The sequence below is a fragment of the Astyanax mexicanus genome, chromosome 1 (assembly GCF_023375975.1).
Source record: "Astyanax mexicanus isolate ESR-SI-001 chromosome 1, AstMex3_surface, whole genome shotgun sequence".
NCBI lineage: Eukaryota > Metazoa > Chordata > Actinopteri > Characiformes > Acestrorhamphidae > Astyanax > Astyanax mexicanus.
In genome coordinates this window covers 78917664-78939379 of record NC_064408.1, presented here as the reverse complement: position 1 = coordinate 78939379, position 21716 = coordinate 78917664, and the positions used below count along the sequence as shown (strand labels likewise).

Genomic DNA, 21716 nt, shown 5'->3' with positions numbered 1-21716 from the left:
CAGTAAAGATTATAAAAACTATAAACATTATGATCAGCTAAATATGGCTCAAAAAATTGATGATCCACAATTGTCTGGCTTTCAAATAAAAAATGTGCAATTAAAGTATATATTGTTTGTTAATACAGTGGTACAGAATACTGAATGTGCCTTTTGGCTGGTTAAATGGTACAAATTTGTACTTATTGCTGTTAGAAATTACTTTGTACTTCAGAGGGAACAAATCTGACACTGTAAAGACCAATATTGTACCTTTGAGGGTACAATTATGAAGAGTTTAACTTTGAGTACAAAAAAGTACTTATATCGTACCTCTGTTTTTTAGAGTGTAGGACCTTGTGGAACAAATAAACATGAACTAATCCAAGGTGTCAGTTAGAGGGGTATAAAACACCTCAGTATTGAGCTTCGGAGCAGTGCATCTGTGTTCTCTGGAATGATGAAGCTTCATATAATACTTTTGAAATGAGTTTGGAAGATGGGGATAAAGTAGTTTGGTGGTCATCCAACATCCTGTCCTCACTAACAAATGCAATCATGAGAAAACAAATCCTCACAGCAAACAAAAGCAGGATAAACTTTTTAAATACTCTTGTTTTGTTTGGTTTTTGAATGCGACATCACCAGTCAGTGAGCTCCTACAATGCCCTCAGCAGGTGGCCATCTTATTTGCACACAGAAAACCTAATTTAACCGTTTACTAGATAGACACAGAACAGAATACATGTATACAATTACACTAACATGCCAAATGTCATGGCAGATCATGAAGAACACCCATGTGCTGGTAATGATTGTGACCAGTGGCATCTGGCTTGAAGTTTCTGTGCAAACAGACAGTCGACTCTGGCAGAAATCACATCCACAATTAAAGCAAGTGGCCACTAAGGCTGTGACAGCATGCGTTTTTCTTACCGCAGTGAGAATGCAAAGCATTACTGAGGTTATTTCATATCATCGTTTTGTTTTTCACTACTGATGAATGTTCATTCAGTTCAATTCAATCTCCTCAGTGATTCCCACATTTCATTGTTGACCTGAGGTTGAACCTCGCTCCTCCTGCGGAATATTGCTTCATCTAAATTCACAGTCATCTGGCCCAGTGCCACAATGTGCGCAAATTGATGACGAAATATTTTCCTGAGTAACTAGATTAGTGGCCATAGTTGAGCATAATAATGTCCACTCAACTGTTATCTGCATGAGCACTACCATGTACGAGAGGTGGTGCAAAACAGAATTAACCAGCTCTTTACCCTAGATCCCTTATTATAGTTATGCACAACCACTTTCATTTCTTATTGTATATATATCAATGGTGACTGATATTTAATTACTGATTAAAAACATACTATAAACCCTTCCAATGTGGCCTTTGTATCAGTCTTTTCCACTGGAAATTAATATGGCTCACTCAATCAGGTCTTAAATGGGAACTATCAGGGAACTTCAGTGATGAGAGTAATGGGCTGAACACCACAGAAGGAATCACATATTGTGGTCATTTGGTGAATGTCACAGCAATAGTGGCTGTAATCCGGAGGTCAGTGCAGCACTTTTTAGCTTCCACGGGACATTGCAAAAATTATGAGACACAATACTAGTTTCTTGCCCATGACTTTTGGCATGCCAGTGTATTTTACTGTTATACTGCCCAACCCAAATAACCAGATTCCCAAGTCTCGCGGAAGTTGCGGGAGTGGCTCCCTGATGCTCGCAAGCGACAGACTTTTTTCACCAATCGTGTGTGTGAAAGAAAGTGAAAGGGAGAGAAAGGCATTTTCCTCGTGTACATATTCATGAAGCATATGCAAAACAGAGAAGTTTCTGATTGGCCTGTTCTCTGCAAAGAGTCAGTGAGTCAGCCAATCAGTTTTTAGTGTGGGCGGACACTGTTTTTTCCCCCTCCTGGATGGGATGCGTTTAAGAGCATCATGGCTCCCATCAAAATTAATTTCACCTCAGACTACTCTAAAGTATATCCATGTCTAGTAAAAGTAAAAAACAATGAAAGTCTTGACCGCTGTACTGTTTGTAATAGTGATTTTAGCATTGCCCACGAGAGACTAAATAATTGCAAAAGGCATGTTGAGGTGAGTTAATGGGTCCAGGTCTGGGGTTGCCATGGATAATCCAAATTTTTGCAACTTGGGATGTCTGAATCTTCTTGTTACAGTGCTAGAGAACAAAGCAATGCTAAGGTATGCTATGCTATGCTGTACAGCCATAAACCAGCCAGACTGGAGCGTTTTTCCACACGCCTACAGTTCTAAAGCAAAATACCAGTTTATATAGGATATTTTAGATCCATATACTTACTACTTACACATCAAAGTCAAAAGAGAAAACCAAAGTGCGACTACGATAACTCACCCCTGCTCATCATCACACAGAGCTGAGAGCCGAGGCTTAGCTGGCTAAATTCACTAATGCAGCTCCATATTGCCCTGCTGCTACAGGTTCATTGGAATTCATCTCGATCACTCCATCTAACAGCATGCCTGATTCACACTGAAGAATTTCAAACAGTGAAAGACAGGGCAGCTGTCATCTGATCCGTCTGCTCCAGAAAAGTCAGCTTGCGTCGGCGTCTACAGCCGTGACAAGGGTCGGGAATGAGATTTCATCAGATGGCCCCCAATCCTGCAGGACACCTGCGACTGTCTCCACACTTCTCCTTATCAGATGCCTCGCTGAGCTAGCATGAAATTAACAGCCCAAATCCATTTGAAAACTGTGTTACCCTGAGATGATCAGAGGTTCGCATATTATTTGTCAGATTTTGACTGCTGATATGTGCTTATATTACCTACGGGTTGGATGTAAAAAGCATTACTGGAGCTGGATTGATTTTAGCAGAGTAATGAAATGTGCTCATATGTACGTCAGACAGATACTGTACAACACACTTTATAGTCTTAGGTGAAAGCAACCTGTATGTAGGAGAGATGGTTCTAGAAGGAGTATATGAAGGACTTTCTTCAGGGATCACTGAGTCATGCAAAACTGACAAGGCTGAAGCTGCGTCACATCTTCAGAATTCTCAGAAATAAAGGGCATATTTCTTAGCTCTGCCAGAGAATAAAATGTACACTGACTCTATCTTTAGCTTTGAGACACTTCTACCAACACTAACAATACTGTGTCTATTGTGCATTTTGGGTAGCAGTATTACTATACTAGTGCATCTCCAAAACAAAAAGAGAATATCATTGAAAAGTTACCTTATTTCAGTAAATTAGTTAAAAATGTGAAAGTCATATATAATATAGATGTATGTATTTATATATTATATTAAAAAAAAAAATGAAATCTGCATCTCCATAAAAGTTGTCAGCAGAAGGAAGCATGAAGTGCTGTAAGATTTTCTGGAAAAACACTGCACTGACTTGATACAACACGATGGACCAACACCTCTCAGTACAATCGAAACACCAGCAATAGTTGCTGCAAATTAGCAAATCAGATTTCAGCTGTCATCTGAGCACATTGGCTGACTGGTGGTACTGCATTAGCAAGAGTTTAATAAAGAGGCAGTGGCTGACTTAAATGCATGTTTTAGAAAAGGCATTTAAAGATTTCATGAGCTATTAATGTGCTTTTTTTGTAAAAAAAATAAAAATAAAAAAACATTATTCACTTTACATTTTGCTTTGGATCATTGGGTTTAATAAGGCATCATGTAGCTTCTGTCAGACAGCAGAGTGTATTTGCTCACCGGAGCTTGATACCGACATTCTGCAATCAAATCAACTGTGTAAGTGAATCAGTCTTATGTTGCTAAATGAATCTGTGATTAGCAAGACTTTTAATGGGTCTTCCAAATGAATGCACACAGGAACCAACAGCACTAAGAATGTGATTTATTACACAGCTTCTTTTAATATATTTTGGGGCTGTATCTTATTGTTGTTTTGCTTCTCAAGCATACGACTTCACACTTACTGTACTGTGTAGCAGGCAAGAATAACTGTTAGCCTGAATGTACCTTTCTGTTCGAGCAACATCCTTTATATATCTGCCGCATCATTTGGAGTCATCCTGGAATGGAATATTAAAAAAGTCTTGAGAAGACTTCAGCCTCCTGTCAAAAAGTGACCTCCATTATTAAATGGATAGGACAAAGCTATAAGAACATTGCTTTTATGGTGTGGCGTTTTGAAATATGTATTTGTTGTTAGACCTGTGTTTTGTATTATCGTGTCAGAAAGGGTATATTAATGATGGTAAAAAACACATTCTGAAAAACTGGCCCCCCAAAAAAATTAGCGTAAGGCCAGTTTGTCTTTATTTAGCCATAGATAATCATGATTGTTGCATGTCTAATAAATGCAGAACAAATGTGAAGGTTATTGTGAGTAACATGAAAGTTAGAACAACACAGTGAGTTCAGTTTTGTTTCATTAAACATACAGAATAAAAGGACAATAAATGTAATTTTAACATAAATACCTGAAAAATCATCTTTTCAGAAATTCTTTTCTTAAACATTTTAAGTTTTCACACTACAAAAGGTCTGAGTGCATTTTATTCCCACATAAAATTTCTACATAATCCATATTACAAATCCTACTATTTACTTGCATCTCTGGAGAAAGAAAGTTTTCATTCTCACAACATATTTCATAGCCTGAGATAAGCTAAATTCTATCCATTCCACAAATCAGCACACAAAAAAGGTTCAAAGATATTCTCTCTGGTTTCATCAGTATAAAAAAAATCACATTCACAAAAAGAAAAAATATCATTAGGTTTTTAAAAAAATGTTAAGGAATTTCATAGGTTTTTGTTCCAGGACCATCCGATGTCCTGTTAAAAGTCTGGTGTGCTGGTTGGCTGAAGCTGGTTCTCAGGGGTCCACAGCAGGAAAGGTGCTGACTTTGTTGTTTCTGCTGATGCGTCTCTCAGGACGTCTGTTGGGCTGCTTGGTCTGAATCAGCTCCTCGGGTGTGTTCCCCAGAGGAGGAAGGAGTCTTTTCTTGCTGTTCCTGGTCTCAGGCAGCCACTGCGGGGGCAGCTCGAAAGGGCCGAACCCGAATTGTGTGACGTCTTCAGGGTCATTGGGTGTGGCTGGGGCCACCTGTGAGGATGAGTAGGCACAGGTCTGAATGGGGGAGTGTTTTGGCACAGGTAAAGCCACCACCTCCTTGGGTGCTTCTGCAGACACTTGCTGGACTCCTGTCATCCCAATTACCCCCCCAGCAGCTTTTCCACACCCGGTTCCTTCATCCGGTTTGGCCTGGAAACTGCCTGAGGCCACTGAAGGGATTTCGTTCTCCTCCTCTTCATCCTCTTCCTCGTTGGGTCTGAATATCTGTTGCTGGCCAATGTTGAACATCTCCAGCAGCTGACTGCCCGATCGGGCCACAGTTTCACCTCCCAGTGGTCCAGCCTCAGCGAGACCGCCGGCGCTGACTGCATTCCTGCGGCTATAGCGGCGCTGCAGGCGTGCCAAAACGTCCAGAAGGCAGCGCCGGGCTGAGCGGTTCACCGTCACAAACAACAGTGGATTGGTCAGCAGTGACACTTTCGGCAGCCAAACAGCCGTCAGTCGCAGCCAAGCCGAAGCCTCAGAAGCCCCTGGAGGCAGCGCCCGATAGACCACCAGGGCAGCGTAGGGAGCACTGCAGAGTGCAAAAGCCAGGACCACAGACAGCAATGTGATGTGAAGCTCAGCCTCACGCTGGGAAACGTATGGTATGGAGATGCTGTTCTGAGGGGTCCGCAAAGCTGCAATGATCACTTTCTTCTTCTGGCTGGCACTTAACGCCCGGCGAATCAACACCATGGCCAGGAATACGGCCCCTAGCGGTAAGATTACAGTGGTGACATTGTAAACTACCATGTAAACAATGTGGCCCAGCGAGTGGCCGTCAGAGCAGGTGGAGGTGGCGTAGACATCAGTCACATTACTAACAGCAAACACAGGGATGCTGGCCACCACTGCATGCACCCATATGTAGATCACCACATCTCTGGATTTAGCATCAGATATCTTTCTCTCCAGTGGATACAGCACAGAATAGTACCTATAAGAAAAGCAATATTAATCCAGGTTAGAACATGTACCGTGCTTTTTGGGGACCTTCAATGTGACTTCAGAGAGAACAGTCTTAAACAGTCTTTTCTGCACTGCCAACAGAGTTAAATTCCTTTCAAATCAAATAAAATGTGTTTAAAATGTATATAAGGCTTTTTAGAACTTTCTTCCTTTTTATTTATTTTTTTTCCCATTTATTCTCCCAATTTGGAAGAATGTGCTCATCACCAGTTGCTCCTGCGACCCTAGGAGGATGAGCACATGCCTCCTCCAACACATGTGAAGTCAGTCACCCCTTTTTTTTAAGCTGCTGCCGATGCATCATTGCCTGAGCGGCTAGCGCACTCGCAGGAAAACACAGCGACGCGGTTCCGATACATGCGCTCCCAGATGCCTCGTGCTGCCCAGCGCCACCTTTGAGCGTGATGGGAAAAGAGCGCCATCTACCCACCCGGAGGAAGCAAGGCCAATTGTGCTCCCTCTGAACGCCGGCAGCTGACGGCAAGCTACATGAATGGGATTCGAACATGCGACCTCCTGTTCATAGTGGGAGCGCATATGAACCTCTAGACCACTAGGCACCCCACAAAGCAGCTTTCTGACAGACATCTGGTAGTAGGTCAGACAATTAAACGAAACATAAAACCAAGTAAGTGACAGTGGCAAGAAAAACTCCCACAAAGCTGAACTATTGATAAAGATTCACTAAACAGCCACATACGCCTGTAATGTTTAGATGCACTAATATAATTTTTATAGTAATAGTAAGAATAAAGAAAGTAAAAATGATAAATGGTAATTTTACTAATGATGATAATAATGATAAAAAGTTTAAAATGAATAATCAGCATCATCAAATTGATCTTAACCTAAAAATATGAGAGCAGAACGTGAGTCATCAGAAATATGGTCATTCATGACACATTTGTAAGCACTGTCTGCAGTTTTTAAAAGGTTTGTTGGGATGCTGTATGCGGCAAATGACTCAACCGTCTGGCATCTGCTGTTCTGTGGTTGTATTGTCTATATTGTAAAATTATTTAAGTAGTTTTCTTGCATCTCGTCTGGTGGCACTTCTGTCTGCAGCTGTTCTGTGTTAAATGTAGCTCAAAGCCCTGGAGGAACTGTGTTACATCTGTGGCAGTGACTTTGACTTTGTCTTTGACTTTAAGTTTGACTCACTCTCGAGGCTGTAGGGCTGTCAACGCATTGGTTCTTTCATGAGGAGATTGCCAGTTCCATCTTCATGATGGCACAGGTATTCAAGACCAGAACACCAAGACAGCTAAACTAGCATTAATTGTCTCTCTCTGTTTGTGTAGAAAGGCCTTTCTTCCTAAATCACTCAGCGTGATACTAGTCAGCATTGGTGTATGTATGCTGATGTAACATAACCAGCAGTTAGTGCTCTCCTCCAAGCATGCTGAGCTGTTAAATGATGCTGTGTTAGTGACAGCTCATAAAAATGGTTAAGTGGCTTTATATATCTGGAGTGTCTGTTTGCACCCAGGTACAAGTAGCATTTGCCACACAGCGATGCAATTTTCACCCCTTAATTAAAAAAAGGAAGCGAACCCATCTGCGCATGTCTACCAATGAATGCAAGGAAGCAAAAAGGTGCAAATTTAAAGGAACCAATAGGAAACGGAGACAAAATGGTAAGAAGAATTTGGTTAATAGTAATGTATAAAGGTCCATCACTCACTTTAACTCTACATTTTAAGATAAATATGGGTTCCTCTTTTGAGTCTTGGTTCCTACCAATGTTTCTTCCTCTCAGAGTGAGAGATTTTCCTTGTCACTTGTTACACTTGTGCTATTCAAAAGAAGCTTGGACACAGATATTTTAAATAAAGCTGCTTTGTGAAAGCATTCATTGTAAAAAAAAAAATAATAATTTTTTAGAACAATACAATTTAAATACTACAAATGGAGACTGGAACCATATTTTCTACAGTTATTGGTTAGAACAATACAGCATACATACAGAAAGACAGTTAGATCTGTCTTTTAATTGCTTTGTGTAACTGCCAAGTAGCACAGTAGTAAGGTAGCATGTCACTCATAAAAGGCTGTTGCATCATGTCAAGGCAGTCTAAGAGTTTACTAAATCTTTGGCTGAGGTCCAGTCATTCTGCCATTCGTACCATCGTGGTCACAGTCACACACGTCAGTGCTGTCTGGCTGAAAGAGGGACCTTCTGCTGCTCACTCCTGCATCACAGCTCTGGGCTGAGTGCCTGTGTGTGTGTGAAAAAGCCAGCAGGGAGGAAGAGAGTGAGCGCTCTCTGTGAAGCATGTGCTTCCAGAGACTTGAAAATGGATTTGAATAGTGGTGCTGCCACTGTGTGAGTACACACATTATAGGCCTACTGTGCATACCCCTTAAGTGTGTATGTACTGAATAGATTGTATTGTGTGTGCTCATGCGTGTGTGTGTGTGTGTGTGTGTGTGTGTGCACGTGTGTGTGTTTCATTGCAAGAAAAATCTTGCCAGCTCATGTGAGGAGCAAATCTCCCTCCAGACCATAGCAAAATAAATTATTCAGTGAACTGATAGAGGGCTTTGGCAGGATATGTTGCTATGGAAGCACAAGCTTGAGCAATAGCTGGTTGGTTTGATGAGAAATTGCCCACAGGTTACATCAAACTGTAAGTGAACAGGAAACAAACAGGATTGGAACAGCCCACGCTCTCTCTTACAGAGCTTCCATAAATACTAGGGTAAACTCAATTACTGCACTTAATACGATAATCAGTTAATGGCTATATTTTTGCTGAATAAGCAGTTATCAGCTTCAGGTAGCAATATCGGTAAACTTGTTTACACTTGTGATTTATCTATTATTCTCTACTGTGACTGTAGAATAACACTATTGATAAACAGCAATAAAAGAAATCTGAGCGTAATCTGTTACCCTCATTCTGCTGGGTGACTCATGTTTAAATTAAGAGATTCTGGCAGTCATCAAAATTTTGGCACAAAACCTAGACTGGTAACTTAATAAGTTTACAATATGCTACAAACCAATCAGTGTAAAGTACAGGGAAACACAGACCAGAGTACATGATAACAACAGGTCGTTATTATTAAGCCTCTTACTTATCTGCAGTGTGGAACAAAAACCTAAGATCCGCTCGGCCATGGCCAAGGTGGGCAGCCTCCGCTCTCCCTGGCGCATTGGTTACATTTCTTTAGGCTGCGGGCCTAGCGACGCTGAGAGTCTGATGTTAAGCGAAGGGTTAACTTTACCTAGCACTGTTAGCCAACCAGAGGCGATATGTTTGCATGTATTCATGAGCAAGAGCCAAATTCCTGTCTTTCTTTAAAGACCACTAATTTAGTAAAATAAAGCAGGGCTCACATGGCATTTAATCATACTAGAGACCACAACTAGGCATTTTAAAATGAATGAAAAAATGATTAAATGAAACCTTTAATGTCAAGATTTTAAAACACTGTAATTCACACATGCACCCCTCTCACCTGTCCAGAGCGATGGCAGCAAAGCTGAGGACAGTGACCGAGCAGAAGAGCCTGTGCAGGAACTTGATGGCCCTGCAGAGCAGGAGTGTGTGGATCCACAGGCAGCATCTCGGGCTGGCATTGAGGAGCACGTCGAAGGGTACGCACACCAGACTGGCGCAGATCCCAGAACAGGCCAGGTTCTTGATAAAGCGGCTGGTGACCGACTTGAAGACGTTTGTGCAGCAGGTGCACCATAGAACAGCTGCATTGCCTGAGGGAAAAGAGCAGGACAAGTGGTAAACAACTGCATGCAAGCAGATGTGAGTTTTGGTTCTTACTGGAAGTATTTGATCATTTTAGAGACATGGTTTGTGGATCATTAATGCCAGAAATACATAAATTACATTTTATTGATACGCCAATTTCAGTACACCAATTAATGCTAAAATTGCAGTAAGAGAGTGAGAATAAGATGATTTACACAACAAAATAATAATAAAGTAAAATGGTGAGGGGAAGAACTCACACTGTAAAATTAAAATCTAGAATCAAATTAAATCAGACAAACAGATTACAGTGCTACTTCAATTACAGTGATGACATAATTAAGAAGGAAAGCTAAAAGAGGTTTCCAGCTGATTTTGAAAGAAAGAAGAGAAGTACAAGGCAAGCAGGTAGGAGAGCAACAATAGTGTTCTTGGACCGGAGTTCAGGTCCAAATACACTACAAAATCCTGTCTCCCATGGCACAGAGTCTAGACAGAGGAACAGAGAGGAGAGTAAATGGGAATCAGAAGAGTGGAAAGTACATGAAGGTGAGTAAAAGTGAAGGAGAGCAGAAAGGGTAGAAATGCCAGACCATACCAACATGAGGACTTTATACTATGTACAGAACTGAGCTGGTATGAAGGAGCTAAATAAAATGATTTGGGAGGATAAGAACTGTAATTCTGTACAACTAGTTAAGCCCAAGGGCAAGAGGTCTGCAGGGAACAACATTAACATTAATGTAATCTAAAAGTGATGATGAACATAATAATTAGTATCTCAGTGGCATATTGTGAAACAGCTAGACAAGGAAGTGCAGGGTAGAGGATGGCAGCCTTTTTTTGAAGGCTCAGTGTGTGTAAGTGCTGGGTGATATCGTGATTAACTGGACATTTTACCTCAATTAAGATTAATGAACGTTGATTATATTGGACAACAACGGCAACATTTTTCTTTGGTATAAACTGACAAGGTACTCAGTGTTAAAGGTTTCCTTCACATAATTAGACTTGGGCAAGCTTAAAAAGTCAGTGTGAGGTTGGGTATTCAGATTTGAATGATACTTTCCAAGAGAGGCGTACCGATGTCTACCAGTAAGATATCAAATCAGTAATGCAGACTAGGGGTGTGCCATATTGTATCAGACGATACAAGCAATAATAATGCCAACATTTTTGAATATCGTAAATGATATTATACCTTGAAACATTGTGCCTTATCGCCCACCCCTAATTATCACACCAGGGTACTACTTTTTTCTGTTTTTAGCAAAAGAAAAATTACACTGTTCTCATTTCCCATTATATATCTACTAGATACAGATTATATCTGTTCAGTATAATTTATTTTACTTTAATCCTGGATATATGGAGATATTTGGAGTCCATTATTATCACGACATTCTGGATCATTGACTTCTGTTAAAATCTGATAAAATTCTTGTACTTTTTAATATCTCAGTTAGGGGTGTGCCAGAACATATCGTATGCAATAATACAAATATTAATTTTTTTTTTGCAGTAGTGTGTTCTTGAGATAATTTTTTTTTAATTCAGTGTTTTTCTTCATATCACCAAGAGTATCATTATCGCGAAAACACCATGAAATATCATGATATTATTTTGGGGCCTTATATCCCCCACCCCTAATGCAGAACAAGTTTTCAAGTCTACGCAGCAAAGTATCATTAGGCAGTAAGGTCCAACACAGCTATCATGTTCAACTGCCCAGAGTCAGTTTTTTAAGAAATATCTTCTTTTAACTGGGCAGTTCTTTCCACAGTACATTCGAACAGTTTTCAAAACATGTGAGGTGCTCAGAGTTAAGCCAAAAAGCACTGTTTCAACATCTAATTTAATTTATCCAAAAAGTATAATTAATACTGGAGCAAGTGGGAGACAAACCCATTTATTTTACATTAAGTAATTAGATGAACATTACACTTTGCATAAGTGGCTACATTTATAACACATACCACCAGATGTATCTTGACTCATTTTTATGTTATTAGCAATGCATAACAGAACACACAGCAGACGTTTGATGGCAAATAACCCAGTAAGAAGCTGAAATCGATTTAATTGTTTTTTCTATAATGTGTTCAAACAGGTTCATTGATTCAGGCAAGTTATCGTTGCTGATATATATATGCCCTGCTACCTCCAGCATGCTACTGCCAGGGGCTGCTATTGAAAGAACCTGTAAATAATTCCAAAGTAAATGGTGCACTCTGACATCCTCCTGTTTGACTTAGCTTTGTAAATAACTACAGGCTTCCAAGTACTATGTCTGATTCGTGCTAATGTTTGCATGTAGTTGGCCTATTAGCCCGGTTTTAAAAAGCGTTAGCACATCCACAACCTAGAATGGCATTTTGAGATGTTAACTAATCTACGTTTTATCTAAACAGTATCTGAGGTATTACTCACTTCAGAGGATGATTTGAGAAAAGCACAAAGGTGACAGCGTCCCTCTAGACATTTCTGCAATACACAGTGACCCACTTTCTGCTAAGTATGTCTTTTTTTTCTTGGAAAAGGTTGTGCCTTTCATCTTTTCCCAATACCATCCACATGTAATTGGAGAGACACTTAGAGGCTGTCTCTGTTTGCCGCTGTGCTATTACTCTCAGGGCACACTGACAGTGAATGACCTCTATCCTTTTTTTCCTACAGAAAGCTACTGTCAGGCCTGCCATGGCCCTGGAGGTGTTCTTTAGGCTTCTCCTCCCCCATCTTGCTTTGTGTTTTTTCTTTTGGTGTTGTTCTTTTTAATCTATAGAGAAAATAGGTATATTGCCTCCCATAGTCAATTTTCAGGATGAATAGATCAGAAGAAATGGTCAGAAATTGTTTGCTCAAAGACTAACGTAACACTTAACAATTCCTAATTAAGTCAAATAAAAATGAATAATAGTAATGCATTACCCAATGAAAAGTCAAAATCATTTGAAATCATTGTTGGAACGCTGGCGTCAACAGAAAGAACATGGAAAAGATTGTCACATATTTTAGTTAGATTACTGGAGAAAAGCTTGATGTGATAAGCCATAATTAAAGTTCAATTAAACATTTGTTAACTCCAGTTTAATATTATTTTAATTATATTATTAGAGATTAACCAAAATGAAACATTTTGGCTAAAGCAGAAACTAAACAAAAGAAATTGGATAAAGGATGAAAACCAGTAGTAAGCATGTCTTTTCACAGGTTTTCATTAATTTTGTCACTGCTGGATAAACTTAAAAACCTAAAGGTCTTGTTTATTACATTACAAAGAAAAATCTATTACAAAACTACAATTGAAACATATATATATATATATATATATATATATATATATATATATATATATATATATATATATATATATATATATATTTAGGACCTACCATTCCTGCAGACATACCAACAAAGCACAATGTGAATTGTTTTTGCCCTTTTCTTTTATTTTTGCATCCCTAATTATTATTATAGACTAAGAAGAAATATGTATATAGATAGTAACTGTAACATAATTGATAGCACCAAATTCTTCATTTCTGCCTGTAGTGATTTAACACCTAAATTCTGATTAGCTGTATTGGTGCTATAAGTAAACCTGATGTTTTTTGCTTTGCAGCAGCCTGTATGTGCCACTTTACAATGAGTGAAGTTTTTTTTTTAATGTCCAAAACCTTTAGTCACAGAAGCATCAGGCAGAGCATTTGTAACCATTATGTGCTGTTCCTTTTGTCAACCAAAGTCTGAATTTCTCTGTTTCCATCTTAATTCTTTATAAATAAGTTCCACAATGTCAGTCACTGCATAGTTAGGGCATTCCTCTAGCACACTTAGAAATCAACAGATTAATCCTAAACACAGTACACAAAGCTCTACTGGCTAACCGGACACGTGACTCCCAGTTTGTGATGTCAACAAGTTTAGCAATACAGTTATATGAGCAACTTTATAGTAGAGGCTTGTTAAACAAAGACAAAAATGCTAGTGAAAATACTCCCGCATAAACAGTCACCACTGATAGATTAAGACTGAGGGGCAACATGCAGAAGAACAGAGCTCTAGTAAAAGCCTACAACCAGATCAATACCAAAGGTACAGCATTGATTGCCGGCAGGGAACTGTATCAACAGTTTCCAGCTCAGCAGCTAAATGCACAAGTTCTATGCCTAGTCATGCAGCATGCACCTCGGCTGTCTCCCGGCTGGCCCTGGAGATCACACTGAATTGTTACTGCTTTGTTGTGGAGACAAGATTATGACCATAACAGTGGTGACCTCTGATTTATGTCTGTACAGTCACTCTCTACAGTTCATCTCAGTCATCATTAGCTTTTGTGTGTGAACGCATTCCTTACACTTGAAACAACTGCTCAGAAACCAGGCTCAATATGACAGTGCAGTGACTGAGCAAACATCCATTATCATCACAGTGCTGAGTTATCCTTTATCTTCATCAACAACCTCAATAAAATGACTCCATATAGCACTAGAAAAGAGTCTATGAATTGTTAATCTGGGCAATGGGGTGGCGCAGTTGGATATTATTGATACTTTCTTCAAAGGTGATGTTAAGCAAAGTAAAAAATAAAGAATTACCTAGGGCAGTGTATTGGCTGTAACTTTGCAATACAATAGATATAAAAACTTCATATTTATTGTAAATATAAAAAAATGTTTAAAGTAAAATGTAGGAACTCTCAAAGTACACACACACAAACATACACATATATACGTTTGTGTTTTTTCCATGTATATATATATATATATATATATATATAAATATACATGGAAAACTACAGTTTAATATACTCACCTCTGAACAGTAAAAGTGCTGCGGTTAGTGGCTAATGCTAATACTGTTCCAGCCCCTGTGCTGAATAAACTTCACAGAAACTCTTGTTTAACACTGTACTTCAGCGGAGTGGCTTTACTGTTCCTTACAACCTTACTGCTAGAATTCATACGTAAGGCGCACCGGATTATAAGAAGTACTGATGATTTGTGAGAAAATTAAAGGATTTTAAATGCTCCTTTTAGTGCAAAAAATACGGTAAAAAACATATTTGTTATTATACGTGGTGTCAATATATCACAGTGCATGTTAATAGTGGTAGTTAATTTATATCAGTATATCAAATGTCAGATAATATTTACAACATCAATTCTAACATTCATTTACCAGCACATACTGTAATTTGTGACCACCATATTGAAATAATGAATATTATTATGTGTAATTTAACACCTCTAGTTTCGAAGGTGCAATACACAGCGTAAAACATATTAATGTATGCAGCGAAAGAAGCTTGTTTCTGTGAATCACTGACCACTGTGTAATTAGTGGTCAGCACTTATATATTACATTGATTTCTTTAATAATGAGGCACAGTGTAGTGTTTGTGTCAGTATCTGAAACAAGTGTATTAGTACTGTAATGAATAGTGTATTCATGCTCTGCAGGGGTAAATGGGGGCAGTGATAACAAGCTTCCGGACCGTGTTTCCTATTCGCACTCTCGGTAGCAACAAGCACTGTTTGCTATGTTAAATCTGCTCTGTAATGCTGCACATTACATATAGTGCATATTACTCTCTACTGAAGACATAACTGAAATAGATATTTCCGTATGTGTGCGTGATATGGCCAAGCAGAACATTTATTACCAGTCCAAACATTCTGCTCCTCTGGAGTTCAATCATCTAATTTAAATTTTAAAAATATCACACAAATGTAAACATCTGGTCAATGTTGACACTTTTTTAAACAGCTCTCTGATAATAACAATATGATACAGATATTATCGTGCATCCCCAGCTATATTTTATTTTGAAAAACATATAAAAACATATAGTTATTTTTGACTTAATAGAAATGTGTGGCATGACTGAAATGAATACATGCCCCAGTAGTTTTTTCTATTAAAAACTTCAGGGGTCAGAACCCCACCTTATCCCCAACTGCTCAATTCATCCCAAAACTAGTGGATTGAGCTCCACAGGTCCATTGCTCCAAAGCTCGTTGCTGTGAGCTTTACATGCCTCTAACTCACACCTGGCATTGGGCATGGTGCCAACCCACAGGTTCATGTTTACTGCTCTACAGGGACTAGACAATCTGTGTGTGCATTTTCCATGTGTTCCAGTAATGCGAATACGTGCAATTTAAAATAGCTGTATGCATTCATTAGAAGAGGTGTCCACAAACAGCTGAACATATGGTGTAGACTAAACAGAATTTAAAATTAAATATAGTAATATTAGGCTGCACATATATCTACACTGAACACATATTTATTAAATAAGCTGCCTATTAACGGACCCTTAGAGGTGTGTTCGTAAAGTGAGTAAACAGGCTCTCTGTAATTACAGGGCATGGGGAGATTATTGATCGCAGTAATTGACTGTATGCCTCAAACTGCTGTGATTAGGATTATAAAGAAAAATGTTCCTTTAAGTGCATCTAATGATTAGCTAATAATTTACCCATCTGCTTGAACATCATTTGAACACAGGATGCATAAACAAGATTAAAAAAGGGTTTCTATGCTAACCCTGCTGAAAAATTCAGCTCAAGACCAGCTTTTACTAGTAGCTAGTTTTAGATGGTACAAGCTGTTCCTGCTGGTTGACAAGCTTGGTGGTTCTGGTCATGCTTGTTGACCAGGTTGGTCATGTTGGTCATATTGGTCAACCGGCGTGGCCGTGTTGGTCATGTTTTTGCTGGTTATGCTGGTCAACCAACTTGGTCTTTCTATGCAGCTTGGTCAGGCCTTAAATGGTCATGCTTGTTGATCAGCTTGATTTTGCTGGTCATGATCAGGCAGCATGGGGTTGCTAGTCATGCTGGTCAATCATTTTGGTCTTGGTGGTTATGCTGGTCAACCAGCTTAGTCTGGCTTGTCTACCATCTTGGTCAATACCAAACTCTTCAACCAGCATGGTCATACTGGCCATGCTGGTTAGCCAGCTTGTTTTTGCTGGTTTTGCTCATCAACCAACTCATTCAACTTAGTCTTGTACATCGACCAACTTGGTCATGATGGTCAAATTGGTCAATCATTGCGGCGGTTGTGCTTGTTATGCTAGTCAACCAACCTGGTCTTTCTAGTCATGCTAATTAAACAGCTTGGTTTTGCTGGTCATTTTAATTAACCAGCTTGGGGTTGCTGCTTAGTCATGAGCTGGTCTACCAGCTTGGTCATACTGCTCACCACAAACCTGGTCAATATCAGACTGACCAACCAGAGTGGTCATGCTGATTGGCTAGCTTGTTTCTGTTGGTTAAGCTGGTCAGCCAATTTGGTCTTTCTAGTCATGCTAGTTAACCAGCTTGGTCATGTCTTTAATGGACATGCTAGTCGACCTGCTTGGGGTTGCTGCTTAGTCATGCTGGTCAACACCAATCTGGTCAACCAGTGTGGTCATGCTGTTTGGCCAGCTTGTTTATGTTGATTAAGCTGGTCAACCAACTTGGTCTTTTTTACTCATGCTAGTTTCAGCTTGGTCGTGAGCTGGTCTACCAATTTGATCATGCTGGTCACCACCAACTGGTGGCCTAGTTTGGACAAAACCGGTCAACTAGCTTATAACGAGCATGGTTATGCTGTGTTTTTTCAGCAGGGATATTTTTGGCGTCAAAATAGGGTCAAATGTCTTGAGAACCAAAACGTATAATACATAACTAAGAAATTTAAAATTGAAAACGAGAGGATTAATATTGATGTTAAGAATTTTAAAATCATGTTCGTGAACAGAATGTTTAATACTAAGCAGAGTTTAGTATTCCGTTTTGTGTTTTTACCTTTATAAGAAATCTGTTTTCGCATTTTTTTTCAGTATTTTTTACATTTTTCACTTTTTGATTCTCAAAACATTTGAACCTATATTTTTTACTCGTCTTTTCCACTGATGTGAATTAACTCACCTAAGAGAGAGCCGAGGAGGATGAGAACTTGGATGGTGGTGGCAAAGTCTCGGTACGCTTCTTCCCGGGCGTGGAGCGCCTCCTCGGGGCGGCTGAGCTCCCCGGGCCGCCCGTCCCCCCACACAGCCCGGCCAGAGGTGGTGCTGGTGTTGTGGTCACCGAGGTAGAGGCTGGACGCGGTCCAGTTAGCGGTCCCGTTCTCCACGAGAGAGAACCAGCCCTCCTTCTCCACGTCCATGTTGGTTCATTCCCGGTCCACAGCCGCACCAGAGAAGCGCGAGCGAGCACGAGGCTGATGCTGATGCTGCTGCTGCTGCTGCTGCACGCTCCAGAGCAGGCAGTGCACGAGGAGCATGATGGAGAGAGAGGGACTCACTCACTCACGCGCGCCTAAATGTCCGTGGCATGTTGCAGGTCACGCACACAAACACACACACACACACACACACACACACACACACACACACTGCAGCAGCTGCAGGGTCCGTGTCCCTGTCCCTAGCCGGGGCCAGGCGGTCGCGTCCTGGGGTCAGGACATGTCTGGGTTCTGCAGGGCTGCTGCTGCTGAAGCTGCACACATGTGGCTGCGGCAACTTCCAAGAAAGCAAAGCCCACAGTCTGTAAATAATCACACACAGAATATATAGCGTTATCCGAGCTTAATAACGTGGCATTGTGCTTTTAACACGAGACACGAGGCTGAACTTAGCTCCTTCGTAAAATCTTGCCTGTTCCATCTTAACTGGTCCGTTAAATGTAATAGCATTTAAGGTGGAACGGAAAATTCCAATAATAAAATGCACGGAGAATGATGCCAAACGAGACCTATTATATAAAACAGTATTAATATAGTGTAGTATAATGTTTATAGTCACACAGAAAAGGAAAACGCAGCGTTAAAAGATGTAAAATCTTACCTACAGGTCTTCCAGGCTGTCACATCCAAATCCACACAGCTCCGTCCTCAACCCGACTGACTGTGGGCATACAGCGCCTTCAGCAGACCGCTGGGACACAGACACGCCTCCTCACACACAGCTCTGACAGGTCTATTATACTGCTCCCGTTTAGCCCTTTATTTGAGGGAAAAAAGAAAGGCAGTTTAAATGTTTTTCAATTTCATGTTTTAAAGAGGAATAACACCGCCATTTCTGCACAGCTCACAATTCATTGACATCTAAAGGTAAGAATGCGTTAAAAAAAAAAATATTGTAGAAAAACATAAATGTGCTCTGCATTTATTGAGCATTTTATGTTTACTTTTGTATAAATAGGTTTAGAGCAGGGGTCTCAAACTCATTTTTGCCGAGGGCCACATTGGCATATTGGCTGTCCTCTGAGGGCCAGATGTAACTTATAAATATAAGAAAATGTAACCAGATGTAATACAAAATGAATGTAATTACTCCTTAATGTTAAATAACTCTCAATATACTATTTATTCAATCAAATATTACAGTTGCATGGAAAAATGGTTGCTTGTTGCTCTATTAACATAAATCCTTTTAATTTATAAGTTATATTAACTTTGATCAAAACGTTTGATACTGAAATAAGGCTTAATAAATATAAAATCAAAAATTGTGAGCTGTGACAGATTTAGCATTTCCTCAGATTTAGCAGTTCCTCATCCAACCACTAGTCGGAGCTGCAGCTGCAGCACCACAAGCCCGCAGTCTTTGCTTAGTCAGAGCTGCAGCCCAGCCACGGGCTACAGGGCTCAGCTGAGCCAGTCTGGAGCGTTTTTAAAAAGTTCTTCTGTGTATGAAATAAAATAACCCCACTAACCGGATAATACAGCTCTCTACAGTTCATCTTTCAGCCCAAGCAGCTAACAGCAGCAGTTTAGAGCAACGTCACGGAGGCACTGCTGGGATTACATTATAAACAGGTCAGTTAGCGCGCTGCTAACCTCAGGATGTTTATAACTACGGAGTTTAGTGGACACACCACGGCTGCAAGGTTAGACTGTTGAAGGCTACTGAAGACTACTAAAGCAGGCAACGCAGCGTAAGCAAAAAAAAAACAAAAACCACACACACACACCAAAATACAAGTTAAGATAAAATATGAAAACGAACATAATAAAGCATAAATAATTAAATTGAATTGCGGGCCAGATGTATGTTTATTTTGTTAACCCGTGAGGGGCCGTATGAAACCGCGTCGGCCGCGGGCCGCTACTTTGAGACCCCTGGTTTAGAGTATGCCACATTAATTGAGGTAAACAATGCTCAAGTGTCGTTTAACAAGCCTATTTACAACCTTGTGTTTTACCTCAGAATGCACTCCACTAATTTTTGAAGCTTGTTGAAGCCTCTGTAAAAAAATAATAAAATAAAATAATAATAATAATTATTATTATTTTTTGAGAACACTTAGGGCGCGATCTTACACTCTGCACAAGGTGCACTGCGATACTCATTCCCACTTTACACCCCACAAAGGCCTATTTTCACACGTAGCACCTGTCTTATTTAAATGACGAAGGAGCTTATGAACATATCTACACCAATGGGCGTGTTGGTCTGGAAGTGAGTTGTGTGGTAAATTTTTGGTGTATTGCTATCTTGAAAGCGTAGACAAAACATGTAGACAACCGTCCACCTCAACACAAAGGGCATGGAACAGTTCACAGACCCAACTTTTACGTCAACAATAATCAGAATAGAAAATAAAATAACATTGCTGTTCCCATAACCCATGACCTGTTCGCACACCTTCATAGTGTGAAAGAACAGCTCAGTTTCTTCTGACTGGATAATGTCGCAGTCCTTGTGTTGTGACCTTTTAGCGAGATGGATTAAAACTTCTCAACTTTGGCTTTATCAATTCTTTTAAAATGAATAAGCTAAAAATAAGTACTTTTAATTTTGTGTTTAGCTCATGTTTTATAGTCAGCTTAAGTCCAGTAGGGTTTAAGGTAGCAGACAATAGAAAAAAGAAATGCTAACATCAGCTAACATTAGCATTTTGCCTAGCATGGACTCCCATTACTCAACTATACACCGTAAACATTTTGAAGATATCTTGTTTGAAATGTGGAAGAATGAAAGGAAATAATCCCATCTGATTGTGGTATGTTGGAGCTAAGTATAAAACAGTGTGAATTAAACTATCAATTATTGGCACCCAACAACAAAAAATATGTAATCATTTAACCTAAAAAAATATGCATCATGCAGTAGCAAATGGTGCAGATACCAAATAATCTCTTACACACCCCATAAACAGCTGTTTTTGTTAGTTTAGCTAGGTAGCACTAGGTTTCTATAGTTATTTTGTTTACTGTTAATGGCTGCATACCTTTAACCTCGGTGTGCATAGTAAACAGCAAAAGCATCTCTCTAGATGATGTTGAATGTGAAAAATGTAAATTGAGCTTGGCTCTGAATGTGATAAAAGATCCCACTGTGGTCATCCTGACCCTGGATTTGACAAGCTAATTTGACAAGGTAATTGCTTGCCTACAGAATGAACAGAAATCTATTCAAATACAGAGCGTTTGAGAAAGGAGTACATTTGGGTTGATTTCTAAAATGGGCCTGCATAGGACACTTCTCCCCAGTGCTAGAAATTCCTCAGTGTTTGCCTACATTCTTCCTGAGCAAGAACAGGGACCTCTGCACAGTACAGCTGACAGAAAAAAGAAAGCTTTCAGTCAGAGTTGTCAAATTGTGATTCACTGTGCAACTCTAACATCCTTTATATAGTTTATTTAATGTGGAATAAGGCAAAATAGGGGTCACCATCTTGTCCATAAAGGAATGGTGAATTAGACGTGTGTGTGTGTGTGTGTTTAACAAAAAAACAGTCATGTACATATATTAGATTTAGAGTCATTAGGTTGTAGGAGCAAAAAGCAATAAACTATGATTATAGGCTTCTAGATTATGAATATAATAATGTGTCTTAATGAGTGTCCGCTTATGGATGTCCTTCAAACAAAAATTTGCGCTGTTAGGTGCCTTTTAAAATGCCCTCTATGACACCTCTATGTGTCGAAAAGGGTGCTGT

General features: G+C 39.7%; 1 protein-coding gene across 1 annotated transcript; it reads right to left on the bottom strand.

Moving 5' to 3' along the window:
- Nucleotides 1–3849: 3849 nt before the first annotated feature.
- gpr176 (G protein-coupled receptor 176) lies at nt 3850–18714 on the bottom strand. The gene is made up of 4 exons (XM_007232924.4): nt 18617–18714; nt 17700–18317; nt 9527–9779; nt 3850–6029 (listed from the first exon to the last, which is right to left on the bottom strand). Exons 2-4 carry the CDS (start codon nt 17935–17937, stop codon nt 4850–4852), a joined length of 1671 nt encoding a protein of 556 aa, XP_007232986.3. The 5' UTR covers nt 17938–18317; nt 18617–18714; the 3' UTR covers nt 3850–4849.
- Between the last annotated feature and the right edge of the window lie 3002 nt (nt 18715–21716).